The sequence below is a fragment of the Nesoenas mayeri genome (genome assembly GCF_963082525.1).
Source record: "Nesoenas mayeri genome assembly, chromosome: Z".
In the NCBI taxonomy this organism is placed as follows: Eukaryota; Metazoa; Chordata; class Aves; order Columbiformes; family Columbidae; genus Nesoenas; species Nesoenas mayeri.
The window spans coordinates 68961706-68978320 of NC_137542.1; the positions used below are offsets into that span (position 1 = coordinate 68961706).

The 16615-nt window shown below is 56.0% G+C and overlaps 2 protein-coding genes across 7 annotated transcripts; both read left to right on the forward strand.

The window, feature by feature from the left end:
- Positions 1-5082: 5082 nt before the first annotated feature.
- On the forward strand, positions 5083-10646 carry DCTN3 (dynactin subunit 3; the record flags this gene model as incomplete). 4 transcript variants are annotated; one of them, XM_080362841.1, is made up of 9 exons in its annotated part: positions 5083-5173; positions 5306-5390; positions 6330-6416; positions 7026-7109; positions 7734-7792; positions 8527-8586; positions 8926-9245; positions 9336-9450; positions 10313-10646. In XM_080362841.1, 7 exons carry the CDS (start codon positions 5084-5086, stop codon positions 9013-9015), a joined length of 555 nt encoding a protein of 184 aa, XP_080218967.1. In that variant the 3' UTR covers positions 9016-9245; positions 9336-9450; positions 10313-10646. The 4 variants fall into 4 exon arrangements, with proteins under 4 accessions (XP_080218967.1, XP_080218964.1, XP_080218965.1 ...); XM_080362838.1 differs by having other exon boundaries at positions 5084-5390; XM_080362839.1 differs by having other exon boundaries at positions 5084-5390; positions 8926-9450; positions 10336-10646.
- An 835-nt stretch (positions 10647-11481) lies between these two features.
- RPP25L (ribonuclease P/MRP subunit p25 like) lies at positions 11482-14386 on the forward strand. Of its 3 annotated transcripts, none has more exons than XM_080362848.1 (2): positions 11482-11505; positions 13039-14386. In XM_080362848.1, exon 2 carries the CDS (start codon positions 13040-13042, stop codon positions 13598-13600), a length of 561 nt encoding a protein of 186 aa, XP_080218974.1. In that variant the 5' UTR covers positions 11482-11505; position 13039; the 3' UTR covers positions 13601-14386. The 3 variants fall into 3 exon arrangements, with proteins under 3 accessions (XP_080218974.1, XP_080218973.1, XP_080218972.1); XM_080362847.1 differs by having other exon boundaries at positions 11490-11501; XM_080362846.1 differs by having other exon boundaries at positions 11491-11755.
- Positions 14387-16615: the final 2229 nt, after the last annotated feature.

The following is a 16615-nucleotide window of genomic DNA, read 5'->3' on the forward strand; positions in this document are numbered from 1 at the left end:
ATATGCTGCATCCCCCATACACTGCATTCCCTATGTACATCCCTAGTGCAAACACTGCAGTCCCTATACACTGCAGCCCCTATACAGTGCAGCCCCTATAAACTGTGGCCCTTATACACTGCATCCCCTCTATACTGCACCCCCTACCCGCTGCAGACACCCCGACACCACCCTCCCACGCTGCTTGGACTCGCTGCCACCACCCTGAGACACCCTCAGGGTCCTGAGTGCCCTCTGGCCACCCCAGGGTGGTGGCACCTCAACCCCCCAGGTCCTCAGCTCTGGGGGTCACCCTGGGGGGCAAATACTGGGGATATTAGTGGGACTGGTGGGGGTGAGATGTGATGGGTTAAGTGGGGGTGGAGATTATTGGGGTGGAACTTGTGCACTGGGAGGAGTTTGTTGGTGGGGGCCAGGGCAGGGAAGCCCAGCAGTGCCCCCACCACCAAAGACAGCCTGGATACCGGGGTCCCCAGGCAGAGGGCAGGGAGATGGAGGACACCGCGCCGGGCACTCCAAACTACCTCGTTGGGGCCGGGTGGGCACCTTCCCCACCCGCTCGCACCCCTGGGTGCCAAAACAGGCGAGCGTGGGGCAACACTCACCTCTACCTCAGCACGGGGGGGGCGGGGATCGGTACTGCCGGGCTCCCCCCCGCACTCCCACCTCAGCTGTGCCACTCTGTGTATCTATTAAAGGCAACGAACTGCTGAACCAAACCGATGTAAAGGGTGGTACGCATGATATGGTGATACCCGACAAGCTCCAGTGCCCAGCCTGAGGAGAGTTTGGGGATACAGGACAACCCCATAGCCCATGACACCCTGGGGTAGCTGCTCTAGTGCCTGAGGTTTCACAATCCACCTCACCTTTGCCTCCAGCACAGAATTGCCTCCGTTTCTGGGGGCTCTGGGTTGCAAACAGGTGCCCTGTATCCACCAGAGCCCTCAAGCATGGGCTGGATCAGGCTGGGCACTAACTCCAGCTGTGCCAGCCAGGCCATGGGGATGCTTGGCTCCCCAGGCTGCCCAGTGGCAGCTCACCCGTGGGTGGAGACCCTGTTAGGCTGCCTGTGCCAGCCAAGGGGCACAGCCAAGGCCATGGCCAGGGGTCTGTGAGGTTGCATCAGGTGAGATGGAAGCAGTGCTGAGCCAGCCTAGCACCTGGGAAGCTCCCACAGAGGCCACAGGTGACCCAGCTGGAGCTGGAATGGAGACATGGACACGCATATGGGTGCCCATAGGTGCTCATGTGGGTGCACATGGGAAAGCATGGAGATGCACAGGGCTCTAAATTGCAACACAGGCACAGATAACCTGTGCTCCCTTGCAGAAACTCAGTGATATGCGCTAGTGTATGCACGCTTACACACAGTCACACTCGCACATACGTGTGCAAATGTGCATGCTAACACGTGCACGCACGTGCAGCCACCCACACACAAGAAAAGGCACAAGGGGCTCCCATGGGAGCGGATACCCCTGACAACCGCAGCCATGAGGACAGGCCCACCCCTGCCACCCAAGGGGACAGAACCTCTTGTTTCAGGGGGCACCTCTGGGGACACCCCGACCCCCGGGCCCAGCCGGGCAGCTCGGGCGCTGTCCAGGGTGCTGCAGCCGGACCGCCTGCCCCGGACCCGGCATCGGGGTGCATAAGAGACATGTTTGGGCATGTGGGGGGCATGGAGGGGACACGGGACCCATTCAGAGGACCCTAGGGCTGCTCCAGACCTGTTCGGCCAAAGGGGCCATGTAGATGGGTATGAGGGCGAAGAGTGTGTGAACGTGGGCTGTGGGAGTGTGTGCACAAGGGTGCAGTGGGGATCTGTGTGTGTGTGTCTGTGTGTGTGTGTCTGTGTGGCCCCACATGGTCCCGAGGTGTTAGTTCTGGGGTCGGGTTGCCATGGCTGTGAGACAGCCAAGCCTTGGTGCAGAACTCCCACGGCACCAGCACAGCCTGACAAGCAGAGCCAGAGTAGGATCAGTGCAGCCTTAATTGGGGTCTTGTGCTCACTGTCACTGACTGGCAGAGCCGGTCACAGCTCAGTGAGCACCATGGCCGCAGGGAGCCGGGAGGGCACACGCAGGCCCCCGTCCCCAGTCGTTACGCAACTCAGGAGGTGATGTGTGTTGCCATGCTCCCTGGGGGGCTCGGGGACACAGCTGCTGTCACCTGAGTAACCAGCCGTGATCGATGCCCACTTCTCGCATCCTGCAGGGACTGTAATTGAGTGAGAGGAAGGAGATGGAGGATGTGAGGATGATCCAGCCTAGCGAGACGAGAGCTGGATCCAGCCTCAGTGCAAGGCTGGAGGCAGGTGGCCGTGGCATCAGTGTGCCACCACAAACTCCAAGGATGGGGATGAGGTTGAAGACCTCCTCTCAGCCTCAAGGAGAAGGGGACAGATTCACTGTGCTCTGTGCTGGGCTGCACACAGACAGTCCTGTGGCTTCAGCCCTGCTCCAAGGCTTGTGAGTTGGATGAGACTCTAAAAGGTGGATGTCCTCCAACTCTAAAGCCCCTCCAAGGGCCCAAATCCCAGAACTGCCTGAATTTCCCACCTTGAGGAGGGTTGTTTTATCTGTGACTCTCTAGCATGGGGATTTGTGTATCTGTAGGCACTGGCCATCCAACTGGGCACAAGCCATGGTAGACCCGGTGCCCTCTAAACACAAAGCAGCATTATGTACACAGCTCCTGGCCCCTGCTGCAGCTCCCAGCCAATTCTACTAATGAAGCCATTTCTAATTGTTGCCTTTGTAGAACAAAGCACAGCTCTTCCTCTCTGAAGGTGCCTCTTCCACAGCTCAGCTATCGATCCTTGGGAAAAAAAGGCAGAGCACACAGGGCCGCAGCCTGCTCCTCCTGCCTGAGTGCTCTGCACGGCTCCTTCAGAGAGATTTGGAGGACCACAGGGATTTCTGGGGCCCTGGGCCACACCACAGCTCCCTCCCACAGTCTGGCAGCCCCATAGGGGAGAGGGACCTGGGGATCCTGGTGGACAGCAGGATGACCATGAGCCAGCACTGTGCCCTTGTGGCCAAGAGGGCCAATGGTACCTGGGGTGGATTAGAAGGGGGGTGGTTAGTAGGTCAGAGAGGTTCTCCTGCCCCTCTACTCTGCCCTGGTGAGACCACACCTGGAATATTGTGTCCAGTTCTGGGCTCTTCAGTTCCAGAAGGACAGGGAACTGCTGGAGAGGGTCCAGCGCAGAGCAACAAAGATGATTAAGGGAGCGGAGCATCTCCCTTATGAGGAAAGGCTGAGGGAGCTGGGTCTCTTTAGTTTGGAGAAGAGGAGACTGAGGGGTGACCTTATTAATGTTTATAAATATACAAAGGGTGAGTGTCACGAGGATGGAGCCAGGCTCTTCTCGGTGACAAACAATGGTAGGACAAGGGGTAATGTGTTTAAGCTGGAACATAAGAGGTTCCACTTAAACTTGAGAAGAAACGTCTTCTCAGTGAGGGTGACAGACATTGGAACAGGCTGCTCAGGGGGGATGCAGGATCTCCTACTCTGCAGACATTCAAACCCGCCTGGACATCTTCCTGTGTAACCTCATCTGGGTGTTCCTGCTCCAGCAGGGGGATTTGACTGGATGATCTTTCGAGGTCCCTTCCAAACCCTAGCATTCTATGATTCTATGATACAGCTCCCTGCAGAAAGACATCTAGAAGGCCAAAGCTTTTTCAGGCCACAGAGGGCTTTTCCCTTGGCAAGGGGCACTGGCAGGGTCCCCACAGCTCTCATTGCCAGACACGCTAATGAAGTACTCACTTCAGATTATTTTGGCCTAAGACCCTAGTCTGGGACCCCAATCAGGTTCCTCTGTTGCCTGGGTCATGGCAATGCAACAGCCAGCCCTGTGCTCACAGCCCAAGAGGAACAGGGACTGTCCTCCCACTTGGGGCAGCCCTGGCACTGCTGAGGTTACGTGGGCATGACAGGCCAGTGGCAGGCTGAGCCTTGGGCTGCAGGGAACATCACAAGGTGCTTTCAAGGATCTTGAACTTCTCCTTCTGCAGTTTGGAAAGCCTCTGGGTTTCATGGTAGGTGTTGCTATCATCAGCTTATTCGGAGAAGGGCAATAGATCTGGTGAAAGCTCTAGAGCACAAGTCTGATGAGGAGCAGCTGAGGGAGCTGGGGTTGTTCATCCTGGAGAAAAGGAGGCTGAGGGGAGACCTCATAGCTGTCTGCAACTACCTGAAAGGAGGTTGTAGCATGGAGGGGTTTGGTCTCGTCTCCCCAGTAACAAGTGACAGGATGAGAGGAAATGGCCTCAAGATGCACCAGGAGTGATTCAGATTGGATATTAGGAGGTTTTTTCTCTTGGAAAGGGTTGTCAGGCCATGGAACACCCTGCCCAGGGAGGTGGTTGAGCCACCACCCCAGAGGTGTTTAAAAGGTGCGTAGAAGAGGTTCTTGGGGACATGGTTTAGTGTCAGTGTTAGCAGGTGGACTCGATCTTAAAGGTCTCTTCCAACCAAAACGATTCTGTGACTCGACTGTGAATCCATCTTGTCCCCTGAAGGCCTCCACGTTACTGCGAGTGCGGGGCAGGCGGCGGTGGGGCTGGGGTTGGCGGCTGCGTCCATCCCCATCTCACTTTCAGCGAGTCTCAGCGCAGCGGTCAATAAGAGGAAGGTGAACCCAGGCAGGCCGAGGCCTGGGGGAAAGCCTGCGGCAGCCTCCTGGATTTCAAAGGCCCCGCATCCACGCGGCCCATGGATCGCTATATCAATTTCTTTTAATACATCTGAGCGCTTCTTTCCTGGAGGACCGCGCCAGAATAGAAGCAGCGATCGACAGCCCCGGGGCGGCGAGAGGGCTGCGTGCCTCCCTCTGCAGTGCAAATCACCATCGACCGGCCGCAGCGCCCCTTCCTCGCCTCTGCCGGGGGCTCCGCGCCCCCCGCCCCGCTCCCCGGGAGCCGCCTCCCCGCTCCCCACCCCCCCGGCTCCCTCGCCCCGGCCCGCTCCGTCTCCATGGCAACGGCGCCTCCTAGCAACGTGCCGCCATGGCAACGGGGAGGGGAGAGCCGGAAGTGGCGTGCGACTCCTTCCGGCCGGCGGCGAGATGGCGGCGGGGGCGGCGGAGCTGCAGCGGCTGCAGTGGCGGCTGGAGGAGCTGGAGCAGCTCGTCGGTGGCGGCGACGGGGCCGGAAAGGTGCTGGGGGGGGTTCCACAGCGAGCAGGGGACGGGTCTGTCCGCCATGGGGTCCGGCCCGGCCACCCCCGGGGCCAGGCGCAGGCCCGGCGGGCGGTGACAGGCCCGCCCTCTTCCTCTGTGCCTCTGCAGGTCGCGGACGAGCTGGTGAAGGTGCAGGTGGCGCTGAACAATATCGCCGGCAAGAAGGAGAGGATCAAGATTCTATTTAAGAAAAGTGAGCGGTTGCGGGGACCCGGGGGTGCTGGGGAAGCTCAAAACCCCCGTGTGGCGTTTTGCTCGTCTGAACAAAATTCCCTTCTCCCTCTCCTCCTGTGAGGCCTTTTAATTTCGGGCCTTTGCGTATTTGTTACAGAAATACACAGCTGAATGAGGTGTCTTTCTGCTCAGGATTCTCCCACTCAGCTGATCGGGGGGGCTGCAACCTGTTGTTTGCTTGGTGTCTGCCTGTATCTGTGCAGTGATCTGCTCGGCCTGAGCAGCAGCCCTTGAAGTTTATTGTAGTGTGAGCTCCTGAAATGATTTCTTGCATGCTTGGACTTCTCAGGCACAAGAGAGCAGCAATGCTCTTGTGTGCACGGTGGGAACAATAAGGATCACACGCAGCCACTGGTGGATGGACCTTGGGAGCCACCTCTGAACTTGAGGATATTTGGAGCAGGCACCAGAGTGGTGCCTTGTCCCACAAAGCTGCCTCTTGGCCAAGTTTTGCGGCCTGATGGCACAGAAGGAGGAGGCCATGTAGGGAGGGTCGTTGTGGTCTAAGGCTGCAGCAGCTGTTCAATCTAAAAGTGCAAACAGTGTATATGTAGATGATTTTAAGGACAGGGACAGAGGGCTGTTGGCTGGTTTTATTTCAAGAGCAGGAAGATGCAGGTTTCATTCACCTTTAATACGATTATATAAATAAAAAGGAAGTGTTGCGAGTGGCTGTGATGAAGCAGTTATCTGTCTTGGACCATTTGTCAGTTCTTGGTCACAGTGCTCCAGAGTCACGTATTTTCAAGTGCTATAGAACTTAATCTGAAAAAAAAAAATGACTCTAAGTGGGCAGTGTTTACAAAGTAACCTGATACACAGCATGGAGGGAAATTGCACTTGTAAACGCAATAATGTCTGTCCTACTTTTTGTCTCCAAACCTGCTTTTCACTCTAGTTGAAGATGTAATAAAGTACCTGGACCCTCAGTACATTGATAGGTTGGCTGTTCCAGATGCCATGAAGCTGCAATTCATCTTGGCAGGTGTGGTATGAAATTAGGGGAGACAGTTGGGGTGGTTTTTTTAGCACTGCAAAAATTGTCTTTTACATAAACTGAATTGGGATGGATTTCTTTTCTGTAGTTGTAAAGATCTGGCAAGGCACGGTCCTTAAAGCTCTCAGAGAGATGGTTGGTACAAGGATGTCTGTCACACTTAGTGCTTCCTTGTACACATCCAAGCTGCAGTTTTGTCCATTCTTATCTTTATAGTATTGATGAGTTTAACCCTGAATTAATAAAAGGTTGAAAAAAAAAAATGGAGCTAGAACAGTATTCTCTAGGCTGTGACAAAAATGGAAGACCTTTGGATGCATTTTAAACACGTTCTAGCCTTGTCCTCTTTGCCTTAAAAAATTTTGTTTGGCCTTGTTTTGGTGTAGTCTGTGAATAAAACTTGGGGGAGATTTTCCTGCCTTAACTTGGTGTGAACCAGAATTCTGGGGTAAACAACGTGAAAGTCTAAATAAAATCATAAACAAGCCCCTTTCTGTGTAGCTAGATCAGCTGGAAAAGTTACTTCGCCGGTATTCATGAAAAGCCAAAGCAGTGTCCTGCATTTACTGATGTTGCTTCTTGTCCCTCCCCAACCAGAGGAGCAGGTTATTCCTTCCCGAGCAGCCCTGCTGGAGCAGGTGAAGAACCTCCAGCCCATCTTGGACAGCACCAGTATCCAAGGTATGCATGTTCTTCTGCAACTTTGAGCTGCAAATGCCACTCCAAAACTGTTGCCTGTCCTGTTTTCCTTTTTCTTCCTGAGCCTCAGACTAGAGGAGAGGACATCTAAGCACACAACCTGGTCTGAGTGAAATAGGTATAAACAAAGTATGTCTGCTCCTCCCTCAGGCTGCTCTAACATCCCATGCAATGTCAAGGAGGTGACAGAGTAGGCCAGGAAGCAGGTGAGAAACAGCAGCTTGAGGAGAAGGTGGAGACCAGCAGGCCACTCCTGCCCACAAGTGATTTTATGTCCAGAATATCCCTGCTCCTGGCACCAGTGCAGATGTCTTTTTAATTGCTCGCTCTAATGTTCATCCCAGGAGTTTACTCCGTAGTTCTCACTGCAGGTGTTCCCTAACTCTTACCATCCAGAAGCAGTTAGCAGGTAAACGGGGTATTTAATGTACAGGGTAGCTCAGGGGTTTGTGTGGTGTAAAAGGTGTGTTTGTGGTGTGTGGTGCTTGCATTCAGTGAGTGACGTTCTGCTGTGACGTGCTTCTGCAGAAGGAATGGTCTTTATTTTGCAATCTAATGTCATGTGATGAAAAACAAACAAAATGGATTTCTGTTCTCTGCTTTCAGCGGTTCCTGACCATGCAACCAAACTACAGCGACTCTCTCAAATCCACATACAGCAGCAGGTAGCGTGAATTTTCTTGACAGTCTTCACTAGCAGGGAGAAAGAACCATTTGCTAGTGGCTGTACTGACAACTCAGCTTGAGTTGCTCATTTATAGCAGTTTTTTTTTCAATCTCGGGATATTCATATTGCAGTCTTAAAGAAATTTAAGCACTTTGGGGGATGTAGCCAGGATTTTTGACAATTGAGTCTGAGTTGGAAAAGTGTTTTGTGTACCATGATGCTGCTCAAAACAGAGATTTGAGTAACACTTAATAAATGGCAGTGGGTTTAACCAGCTGGCATTCCCCCTCTCACTGGGACGCTGAGGTAAAGCATTGCATGCTTCCAGTATCCCAGTCTCTGGAAGGCTGTTAATACTGTCACCTTGTCACTTCACCCTTTCCTTCCTCATTTGAGCGCTCCTGGAGCCGGTGATGAGTGAGCTGGACAGCACCTACTGCCGCCTTTCAGCATTTTGATGTGTTTCCGTTCTGGAGCAAGCAAAGCATGGATGCTGACTGAGAACAGGCAGGCACTAGTGCAAGCCTGGGGGCTTTGGTGCTTCATGCGCTTGGGCATTTGTAACCTTTCTCTTGACTGTTGAAACACTGCAGTGAGTGGCCACAGCCAGGACCTGAGCTCTAATCTCAGCACTGGCATTGGATGAGTTTCCCCCTGTGCTGTCAGGGACTGGGATGACACGTGTCTTTCAGATGATATATTGCTTGCTCACTGATGCTTTCTTCTTCACAGGAACAGCGTCAAGATCTCACCAACGGTGTCAAGAAGCTCCTTGAAGACTACAACAAAATGGTATCCTTTGAGCCTTGGGCCTGACACAGCTGAACTGCCCACTTGTCCCTGGGCTGCCTAACCCCATCAGATATTGTTGGAAGCCTGCAGTTCCCAGCCTCAGGGTTTAATGGCCAGTGCGCTTTCTGACATGGTGACACCTGTGTCGCTGTCTTACTCCTGTCAGGAGCAGAGCCAAAGGATTGTTTGAGCCCATGCAGGCTTTCTACAGCTTGGTGTCTCAGACCTCTTCCTCTCCCAAGGAACTCGGATTGTAATGGTGCTGTCGGGCTGCCAAGGTGCTCCGACCTTGCTTTCTTCCCTGCAGTTTCTGTCCCTTTCCTTAATATTCACATCCAGACCCTGCTTCTCTCCAAGCAGTTTATCCAGTGGAATGAAATACTGACGCAGCTGGAAGCAGCCAAGGAAGTCAAACCTGTGGCAGAGTAATGGAGGGGACTCTGCTGGCCTTGGGTCTCTCTGGAGAGGCCGCAGAATGGCGCACACCCCCTTGTCTCCACATCTACCCACTCAGCGTGAGCATGCTGCAAGTGACGTTGCAGGCTTTCGGGAAGCACCCTGGCTCTGTGGCTGAGCTGTCTTGGCCTTGAATTGAAGCCACACTACTCCTTTAATATGCCACTCATTGCAAATCTTGCACTTCCCTGAAATATATTTTGGTTTGTAACATATTTAAAACCCCCTTTTCTGTGAACGGTAGTAAAGTCCTGAAGTGCTAACTGGCTTGTCTCTTCCTCCCCTGGGTGCAGCTGTGGCACAGACTGTCCCTCCCTGTGTGGTTTTCCCCAGGCAGTGAATTCTGGAGTCCTCATGGCAGCCTGCAGGAGTTTGTCCAAGGCTGTATGAAACCACTGGCAAGGAAAGGTAAATCCTGTCCAGTCCCACAGCCTTCCTCAGGCTGTGGCACATGGTCTTATGGCTCTTCCCTTTCACTTGAGCTGCCTGCGCCAGCAGAATCCAGCCTGACTGGGCTTTTCTGCTAGGCTGTTCTCCCATCCCTGCGCTGGGAGGAGGCAGCAGCTCTTGCCTTTATCCCACCCACCCCTCTGGGTGGCTGCTGCAAGCCAGAGCCCGTGGCCATCCCTTTCCCCTCCAGAGAGGGCTGTGAGTTGTGCCGTGCCTCGTCTGGCCATATCCCAGAGTTTCTCCTGGCACAACGATCTTTCTGAGTTTGAAGTCCCAAACCCTCCTGCTTGGTGAGACATGGACCAGCTGTGTATGGGTTGGGACCCTGGAGGAACGGGGCAGGATCTGGAGGGAAGCGCAGAGGAGCCTGGCTGTTTCTGTAGTGGCCGCTGGTCAGCAAGCTCATCCCTGGGCACACAGCAGTGGGGCTGCCAGCCTGCAGAGAGCCCCTGGCTCCTTGTGGGTGCCTGGGAGCGCGGCTGGGACGGGGCAGGGACTTGATGTTACAGAATCACAGAATGTTTGGGGTTGGAAGGGATCTCTGGAGATCATCCAGTCCAACTCACCTGCTAAAGCAGGTTCACCAGAGCAGATCACACAGGAAGGTGTCCAGGCGGATTTGAATGTCTCCAGAGAAGGAGACTCCACAGCCTCTCTGGGCAGCCTGTTCCAGGGCTCTGGCACCCTCAAAGTAAAGAATTTTCTCCTCACATTCAGATGGAACCTCCTGTGCTTCAGTCTGTGCCCGTTGTCCCTCATGCTATTGTTGAGCACTAGAGTCTGGTCCCATCCTCTTGACACACACTGTTCATTTTGATAGGCATTGAAAAGATCCCCTCTCAGCTTCTCTTCTCCAGGCTGAACAGACCCAGCTCTCTCGGTTTCTCCTTATAAGAAAGATGCTCCAGACCCTCAGTCACCTTTGTAGCCCACTGCTGGGAGTTTTCTGCTGGAATTACTGCTTCCAGTAACTCCTTGTCCTTAAACTGGAAAGCCCAGAACTGGACACAGAACTCCAGATGTGGCCTCACCAGGGCAGAGTAGAGGGGGAGGACAACCTCCCTCCACCAGCTGGTCACACTCTTCCTGGTGCCCGCTCCTCGTCGGACATTCTGTGATTCCGTGACAGCCGGGAGCACCGCGAGGCTGCTTCAGGAACGACAGGTGCGCTCGGAGACGCGCGGGGCAGGAGGGAGCTGGGGGATGTTCGCTTTGGGAACACGGGGTGGCTGTGACCGGGGCCGGGGCGGGCAGAGACGGCAGGGCTGTCACTCAGACCGGGGCGGGCAGGAGCAGGCAGGGCTGTCACTCAGACCGGGGCGGGCAGAGGCGGCAGGACTGTCACTCAGACCGGGGCGGGCAGAGGCGGCAGGACTGTCACTCAGACCGGGGCGGGCAGGAGCAGGCAGGGCTGTCACTCAGACCGGGGCGGGCAGAGGCGGCAGGGCTGTCACTCAGACCGGGGCGGGCAGGAGCAGGCAGGGCTGTCACTCAGACCGGGGCGGGCAGGAGCAGGCAGGGCTGTCACTCAGACCGGGGCGGGCAGAGGCGGCAGGGCTGTCACTCAGACCGGGGCGGGCAGGAGCAGGCAGGGCTGTCACTCAGACCGGGGCGGGCAGGAGCAGGCCGGGCTGTCACTCAGACCGAGGTGGGCAGGAGCGGCAGGGCGGTCACCCGGACCCGGCAGGGCGGTCACCCGGACCCGGCAGGGCGGTCACTCGGACCCCGCAGGGCGGTCACTCGGACCCGATGCGGGCAGGAGTGGCTGGGCTGTCACCCGGACCCGGCAGGGCGGTCACCCGGACCCGGCAGGGCCGTCACTCGGACCCCGCAGGGCCGTCACTCGGACCCCGCAGCTGCCCCCGCACACGACGCGGGAAATTTCGCTGCTGGCGGCGGGTTCGCCGCTCTGACGTCATGGTCACGCGGAGCCCCACCCACCACTCCTCCTCCCCTTCCGCCCGCCCCTTCCGGCCGCCATCTTGCCGTGAGGGGACGCTGAGGAGGCGGTAGGTGAGCGTCGCTCCCGCATCCCCATCCCGCTACAGCGAGGCCCGGCCGCCCCGCAGGCACATACAGTGCAGCCCGGCCCCCTCTCGGGACTGTGTATGGGCATCTGGCCGCTCCGTGGGACTCTGTAGTGCAGCCCGGCCTCTCCACCGGCCCTCATAGCGCGGCCCCTCCGCCCGCCTCGTTCCCCCCAGCAGCGGCCTGGCGTCCCCTGTGGGACCCATCCGGCTTCCCCGCGACCCGGTAGCCTCATGTGGGTGTTTCTGCTCCGGCGGGGGGCTTGGGCTGGGTGATCTTTTGAGGTCCCTTCCAGTCGCTGATATTCTGTGATTCTGTGGTAGCCGGACCTTGTTCTGCCCCCCCGCGCGTTCCCTTCCCTGCGGCACCAGCCTCGTCTGCCCCCCATCCCCGCAGCAGTGGCTTCTCCGAGCCCTCTCACCCGTCCCCGCCCCGCAGCGGTGCCAGGGCTTTCCGAGCCCGGACAGCGGGCAGCTCTGCCTTCCCCACCGTGCTCTGGCTGCTCGCATCACCTGTCGCAGCCTTGTCCACAGCTCCTATAGCAGAGCCTGCTGCTGCTCTGCCCCGGCGGAGCCCATGCTGGGAGCCACGGCCTCGAGGGACAGACAGAGAGGGGCATTGACCTGCCCTGTCTGCACAGTGGATGGGGTACAAGGTGCTGGCTCTGGGTGAAACAGGGCTTACGAGCCTACAGGGCTTTAGTGCTACATTCTTGGGTACCGTGGGTTTTCTGTATAGGGGAGTGGCGTATCCTATGCAGACTAGGCAGGCGTCGGTAAGGAAGGTGATGTAGAGGAACCTTTTCTTGGCAGAGAGGGAAGCTCCAAAACTGAACCTGTCTTTGTTTACTTTCCCTCAGAGAGCTGCTTTTTCATTCATCATGTGACTTTCTGTTGTCCTGCTTCTTCCTGGTCCTGTGTCCCCTGCCTGTAACCCCTGACTTGCTGTCTCCCCTGCGACCTGCTTTGTTTTGTAAAGTCTCCAGTCCCTGGCCTTACAGCAGGGCTGGGCAGTCGTGAGGCTCAGAGCCCCACGAGCCTGTGTCTGCAACATACCTGAGCTGCTGCAGGTGAGCTGTGCCTAGATTCATCGTATGCATGGTCTGATGTGTTTCACGGGGTGCAGCTGTGGTCAGTATCCCACTGTCTTCTGTTCCTGATAACCTCAGCTTACCCATTTGTTCTCTGTTTTCACCTGTATTTCCTGCTTCATCCTGGTTAGGTGCACAGCACCAGCTGTCTTCATTTCACCGCCTGCCTGTTGGGGCCCAGGCTGCACAGTGGCGGTGTTCATGCTGTAGGTATGTGCTGAGGAACACTGGGGTACAAGTGACTCCTCAGCATGAGCAGTGCATTCGTGCTGATCTTTTGGGGTGTGTTTCTTTCAGGATCCCCAAATCTGATAGCTCAGAGTGCCCTTTAGAGGAAAGGTTGCATCTAATTGGAGTGAGAGTTTCTTTGTGCAGCCATTTTAGTGGGTGTTTCTATTAATGGATCTGTTTTCCTTTCAACACTGCAGAATGGAGAACTATAAGAAGACCAAAATTGTGGAGAAACCTTGTCCTCTTCCTTTTACTGACCTGCCCCCCGATATTATTGAAATGAAGGTGAAGGACGGGAGCAAAATCAGAAATCTGATGAGCTATGCCATCAGCAAGATGGAGCTGGACTCAGTGAGGCAGATCCTTTTCACTGGCTCGGGCAAGGCTGTCAGCAAGACCATTACCTGTGTGGAAATCATGAAACGAAGGCTCAAAGAGCTGCACCAGATCACCAAAGTGCTCTTCAAACAGATCGAAGAGATCTGGGAACCCATTGTTCCTGAGGCAGGCCTTGATGCCTTGACAGTGAAGAGAAACATTCCTGCCATATGTGTCCTACTCAGCAAGGACGCCCTCGATCCCCAGGAGCCGGGATACCAGGCTCCAGGCTCCTTTGATACGTTTTGGATCGAGACGCTCAAAGCGGACTCCCAGGGCCAGGTGAAGAGGAAGCAGGGTGGAGGCAGGGGAGCTGGCAGCATGGGAAAGCACGCTCGTCCCGCTGGTGGAGCGCCCGGGGAGTCCTGCGCCAAGTCCTGAGACACCCACTCTGTGTTTGGCTGTAGTTTGGGATGGTTATGGCAACAAGCCAGCTGCTGTGGCTGGAAAGCTGCTGCTGAACACGGAGGTTTGCGGAGTGGTTAGGGGAGGGTAGGAGAAGTTAACTGTTTCAAAATGGATGTGATTGTAGCTGTCTTAAACTGTGTTTTGACAAGTTCTCTTGTCAAAGGCTGCCAGGCTGTGCTCCTTAGCCTGCGGTTCAGGGGAGACAGGAGTCGTCTCTGCTTGAGCAAGGACCGTTGGTGTCTTGTCGCTGAGCCCCATGGAACGGCTGCTCGCTGCAGGGTTTTGGCTGCTCGTAGCAGTGGCCACACGTGCCAGGTGCCCACTGCTGTGGCAGGTGGAGGTGGCTCTTGCCACGGTACAGAGGACAGATGAGACCCGATGGGGATTCCCCTGGCTGCTGCCTGCATCGCTGGAGCTCCTGAGTGCGGGCAGTGGGGCATGGGGCTGGGTCGACAACTTCTGTGCCTGAAAGTCTGTGTGCTGCTGAGCCTGTTGGGCGCTTTGAATGTAGGACTGCCGGGTCACAACTCCATCTGCGATTGTGTGCGTGTTGCGCCCTTTCCGTCCTTTTGCCTGGGTGGAGCTGACGGTTCCATCTCTCTGCCAAAGTGGCATGAGTTGACTCATGTCATAACCAGCCTGAAATCTTGTTGCTGTGTGAGTGCTCTGGGGTGGTGGTAATGGTAAGCTTTCTTTCCCCTTTCTGCGCCTTTATAATGCACAAAATAGGTTTAAAATAAAGTTTTACTTTTCATGTAACATGAAATTTGTCATGTCTTCCTCCTCCCACTGGAGGTCACCCTGTGAGCGTGGCTGCGGCTGCCGGCTGCAACTTTGCTCTTTCAGCTCTCCCAGAGGTCGCGGGGACCCGTGAGATTTTTCCTCTCACAACTGTAAATGCACCCTGATGCAGGGGGAAGGTTTTCTTCCTGCCTTGGCCATTCACCTTTAATATACTAGGAAGGTGTAGGTTGGTTTTGTGTTGGTTTTTTTTTTTTTTTTTGGGAAGCGTTTTGGTATTCTTTCTTTTTTTCTTTTAAACGCACTAGAACTGAAGTGTCAAAAATACTTTGACCCAAACTCTGCTGAGTGAGGCACAGAACAGAGCATCTTTTTTTTGCATAAGTTTCCTTTCTGTAGCAGCACTGGTTGGTAACGCTGGGCAGGAAGGAAGTTCTGTTCCCTGTGCCAGACTGAGCTCTCCCCAGAACAGCCCTGGCTCACACCGTGTCCTGAGTGCTGCCTGTCCTGCCTGCTCTCCTGGGTCGCTGCCCTTGTTGGTGAGCTCCAGCTGGGCCTGATGCTCCACTTTTGTGTGGTTGACAGAAAACGAGCATTTGGAGAATGGGTTTTACCTAAATTGGGGGAGCAGGGGAGAGGTGGGGGACAAGTCTTCACCCTCTCACACAGCATGCGGGCGTTTGCCTCACAACAGCACGAGCTGGGACAGTGCCAAGTTTATGCTCCTCATCCTCCCCTTCTGGAGGTCCTGTTGCGCTCTGCCCAGCTGTTGTCACCACAGCTTATGAGGTGCTCGGGGAAATGCCCAGAGCTCTCTGCTCTGACAGCGCAGGTGAAACCTGGGAACAGGGCAGAGTTAAGCTGATGTATCTTGGTGCTATTTCCAGCTGCTGCTCCCTTGCAATGAAGGAGGAGACTGCTTTTCTTGACTAATTAACGGATTAGCCATAAATGCCAAGGAAAGATGTTTGAGTGTCTGATCAGACAGCTTCTGACATTGCAGCAACCGATGTGTTTGTTTACTGTAAAAACACCCTCAGAGCAGAGAGACGGATCCTCAAACAGCCTTTATGATCCTCCCTCGTATCAGTGCCATGTTTGACACCTCATCAAAGCTGCAAAATGATTTTTATTGTTCTGCTGTTCGGAAGTTACCTTGGCTGACTGCAGCAGGTCTCCCTTCTGGGTGCTGCAGCCCTGGCTGCACTGGAGCTTTCCTTCCCCAGGGCTGGAGAGGGAGAAGCTGCCCACCGCACCAGGCCCAGCCGTGGCTTTTCAGAGCAGCTGCAGGTGCTGGGCCCTGCGTGTCTCCACCAGCCTGCACAGCTGTGAGGAGAGTCCTGTGTGCCCCCCAGCCACCTCCCCTATGTGCCCCGTCTGTCCTTCACCAGGAGCATCCCTCCTTTCCCACACCAGAGCACCTCCAGCTCCAGCCCCATACGTAGGACGGCGGTCGTGGCTCAGCAGGCGTGTGCTGCCCCGTGCCTCAGTTTCCCGCTGGACAGGATGAGGAGAAGCCAGCTGTGCCTATGAGGCTTCTGCTGCCCAGATTCCCAGGGCACTGAATGTCCCTAAATGACCTGTCCCCCACACCTCCACGGACTGGGGTGCTGCCTGTGCCCGCCCCCTGCCTGCCTGCAGCTCTGTGTCCAGGCAGGGATCCCAACCCAGCCCTGGCTGCTCCGTCTTCAGCATCACCTGCCCCTGCGTGCAGGGTGCCGGGTGAGTGTGTGTGTGCAGGCCAGGCAGCAGCAGGTGGTTTCGGTCAGGACAAGGCAGCAGGAGGACCGGGACGGGACGGGACGGGCAGGGGCAGCGTGGGGAAGGCAGCACGGGCAGAGCAGGCAGAACACGGACAAGGCAGCGCGGGCAGGACAAGACTACACAGGAGGGCAGGCACAGCGCCGTGGGCAGGACAGGCAGGGTAGCGGAGGGTGAGCGGAACAGCAGGGCGGAGCAACAGCACGGGCAGGGCTGGGAGCGGGGACAGGGCAGGGGAGGCAGGGACAGGGCAGGAGGGACAGGGCAGTACAGGCAGCGGGGGTAGAACAGTACAGGCAGCCGGGACAGGGCAGTACAGACAGGGAAAGGGCAGGAAGGGCAGAGCTTTACCGACAGAGCTGTACGAGCAGAGAGGTACGGGCAGGAGGGACGGAGCTTTACGGACAGAGCTGTACGGGCAGGAGGGACAGGGCAGCGGTCACAGCTGTACGGACACGCTGCACGCTCCGGGTCCGGGCCGGCAGA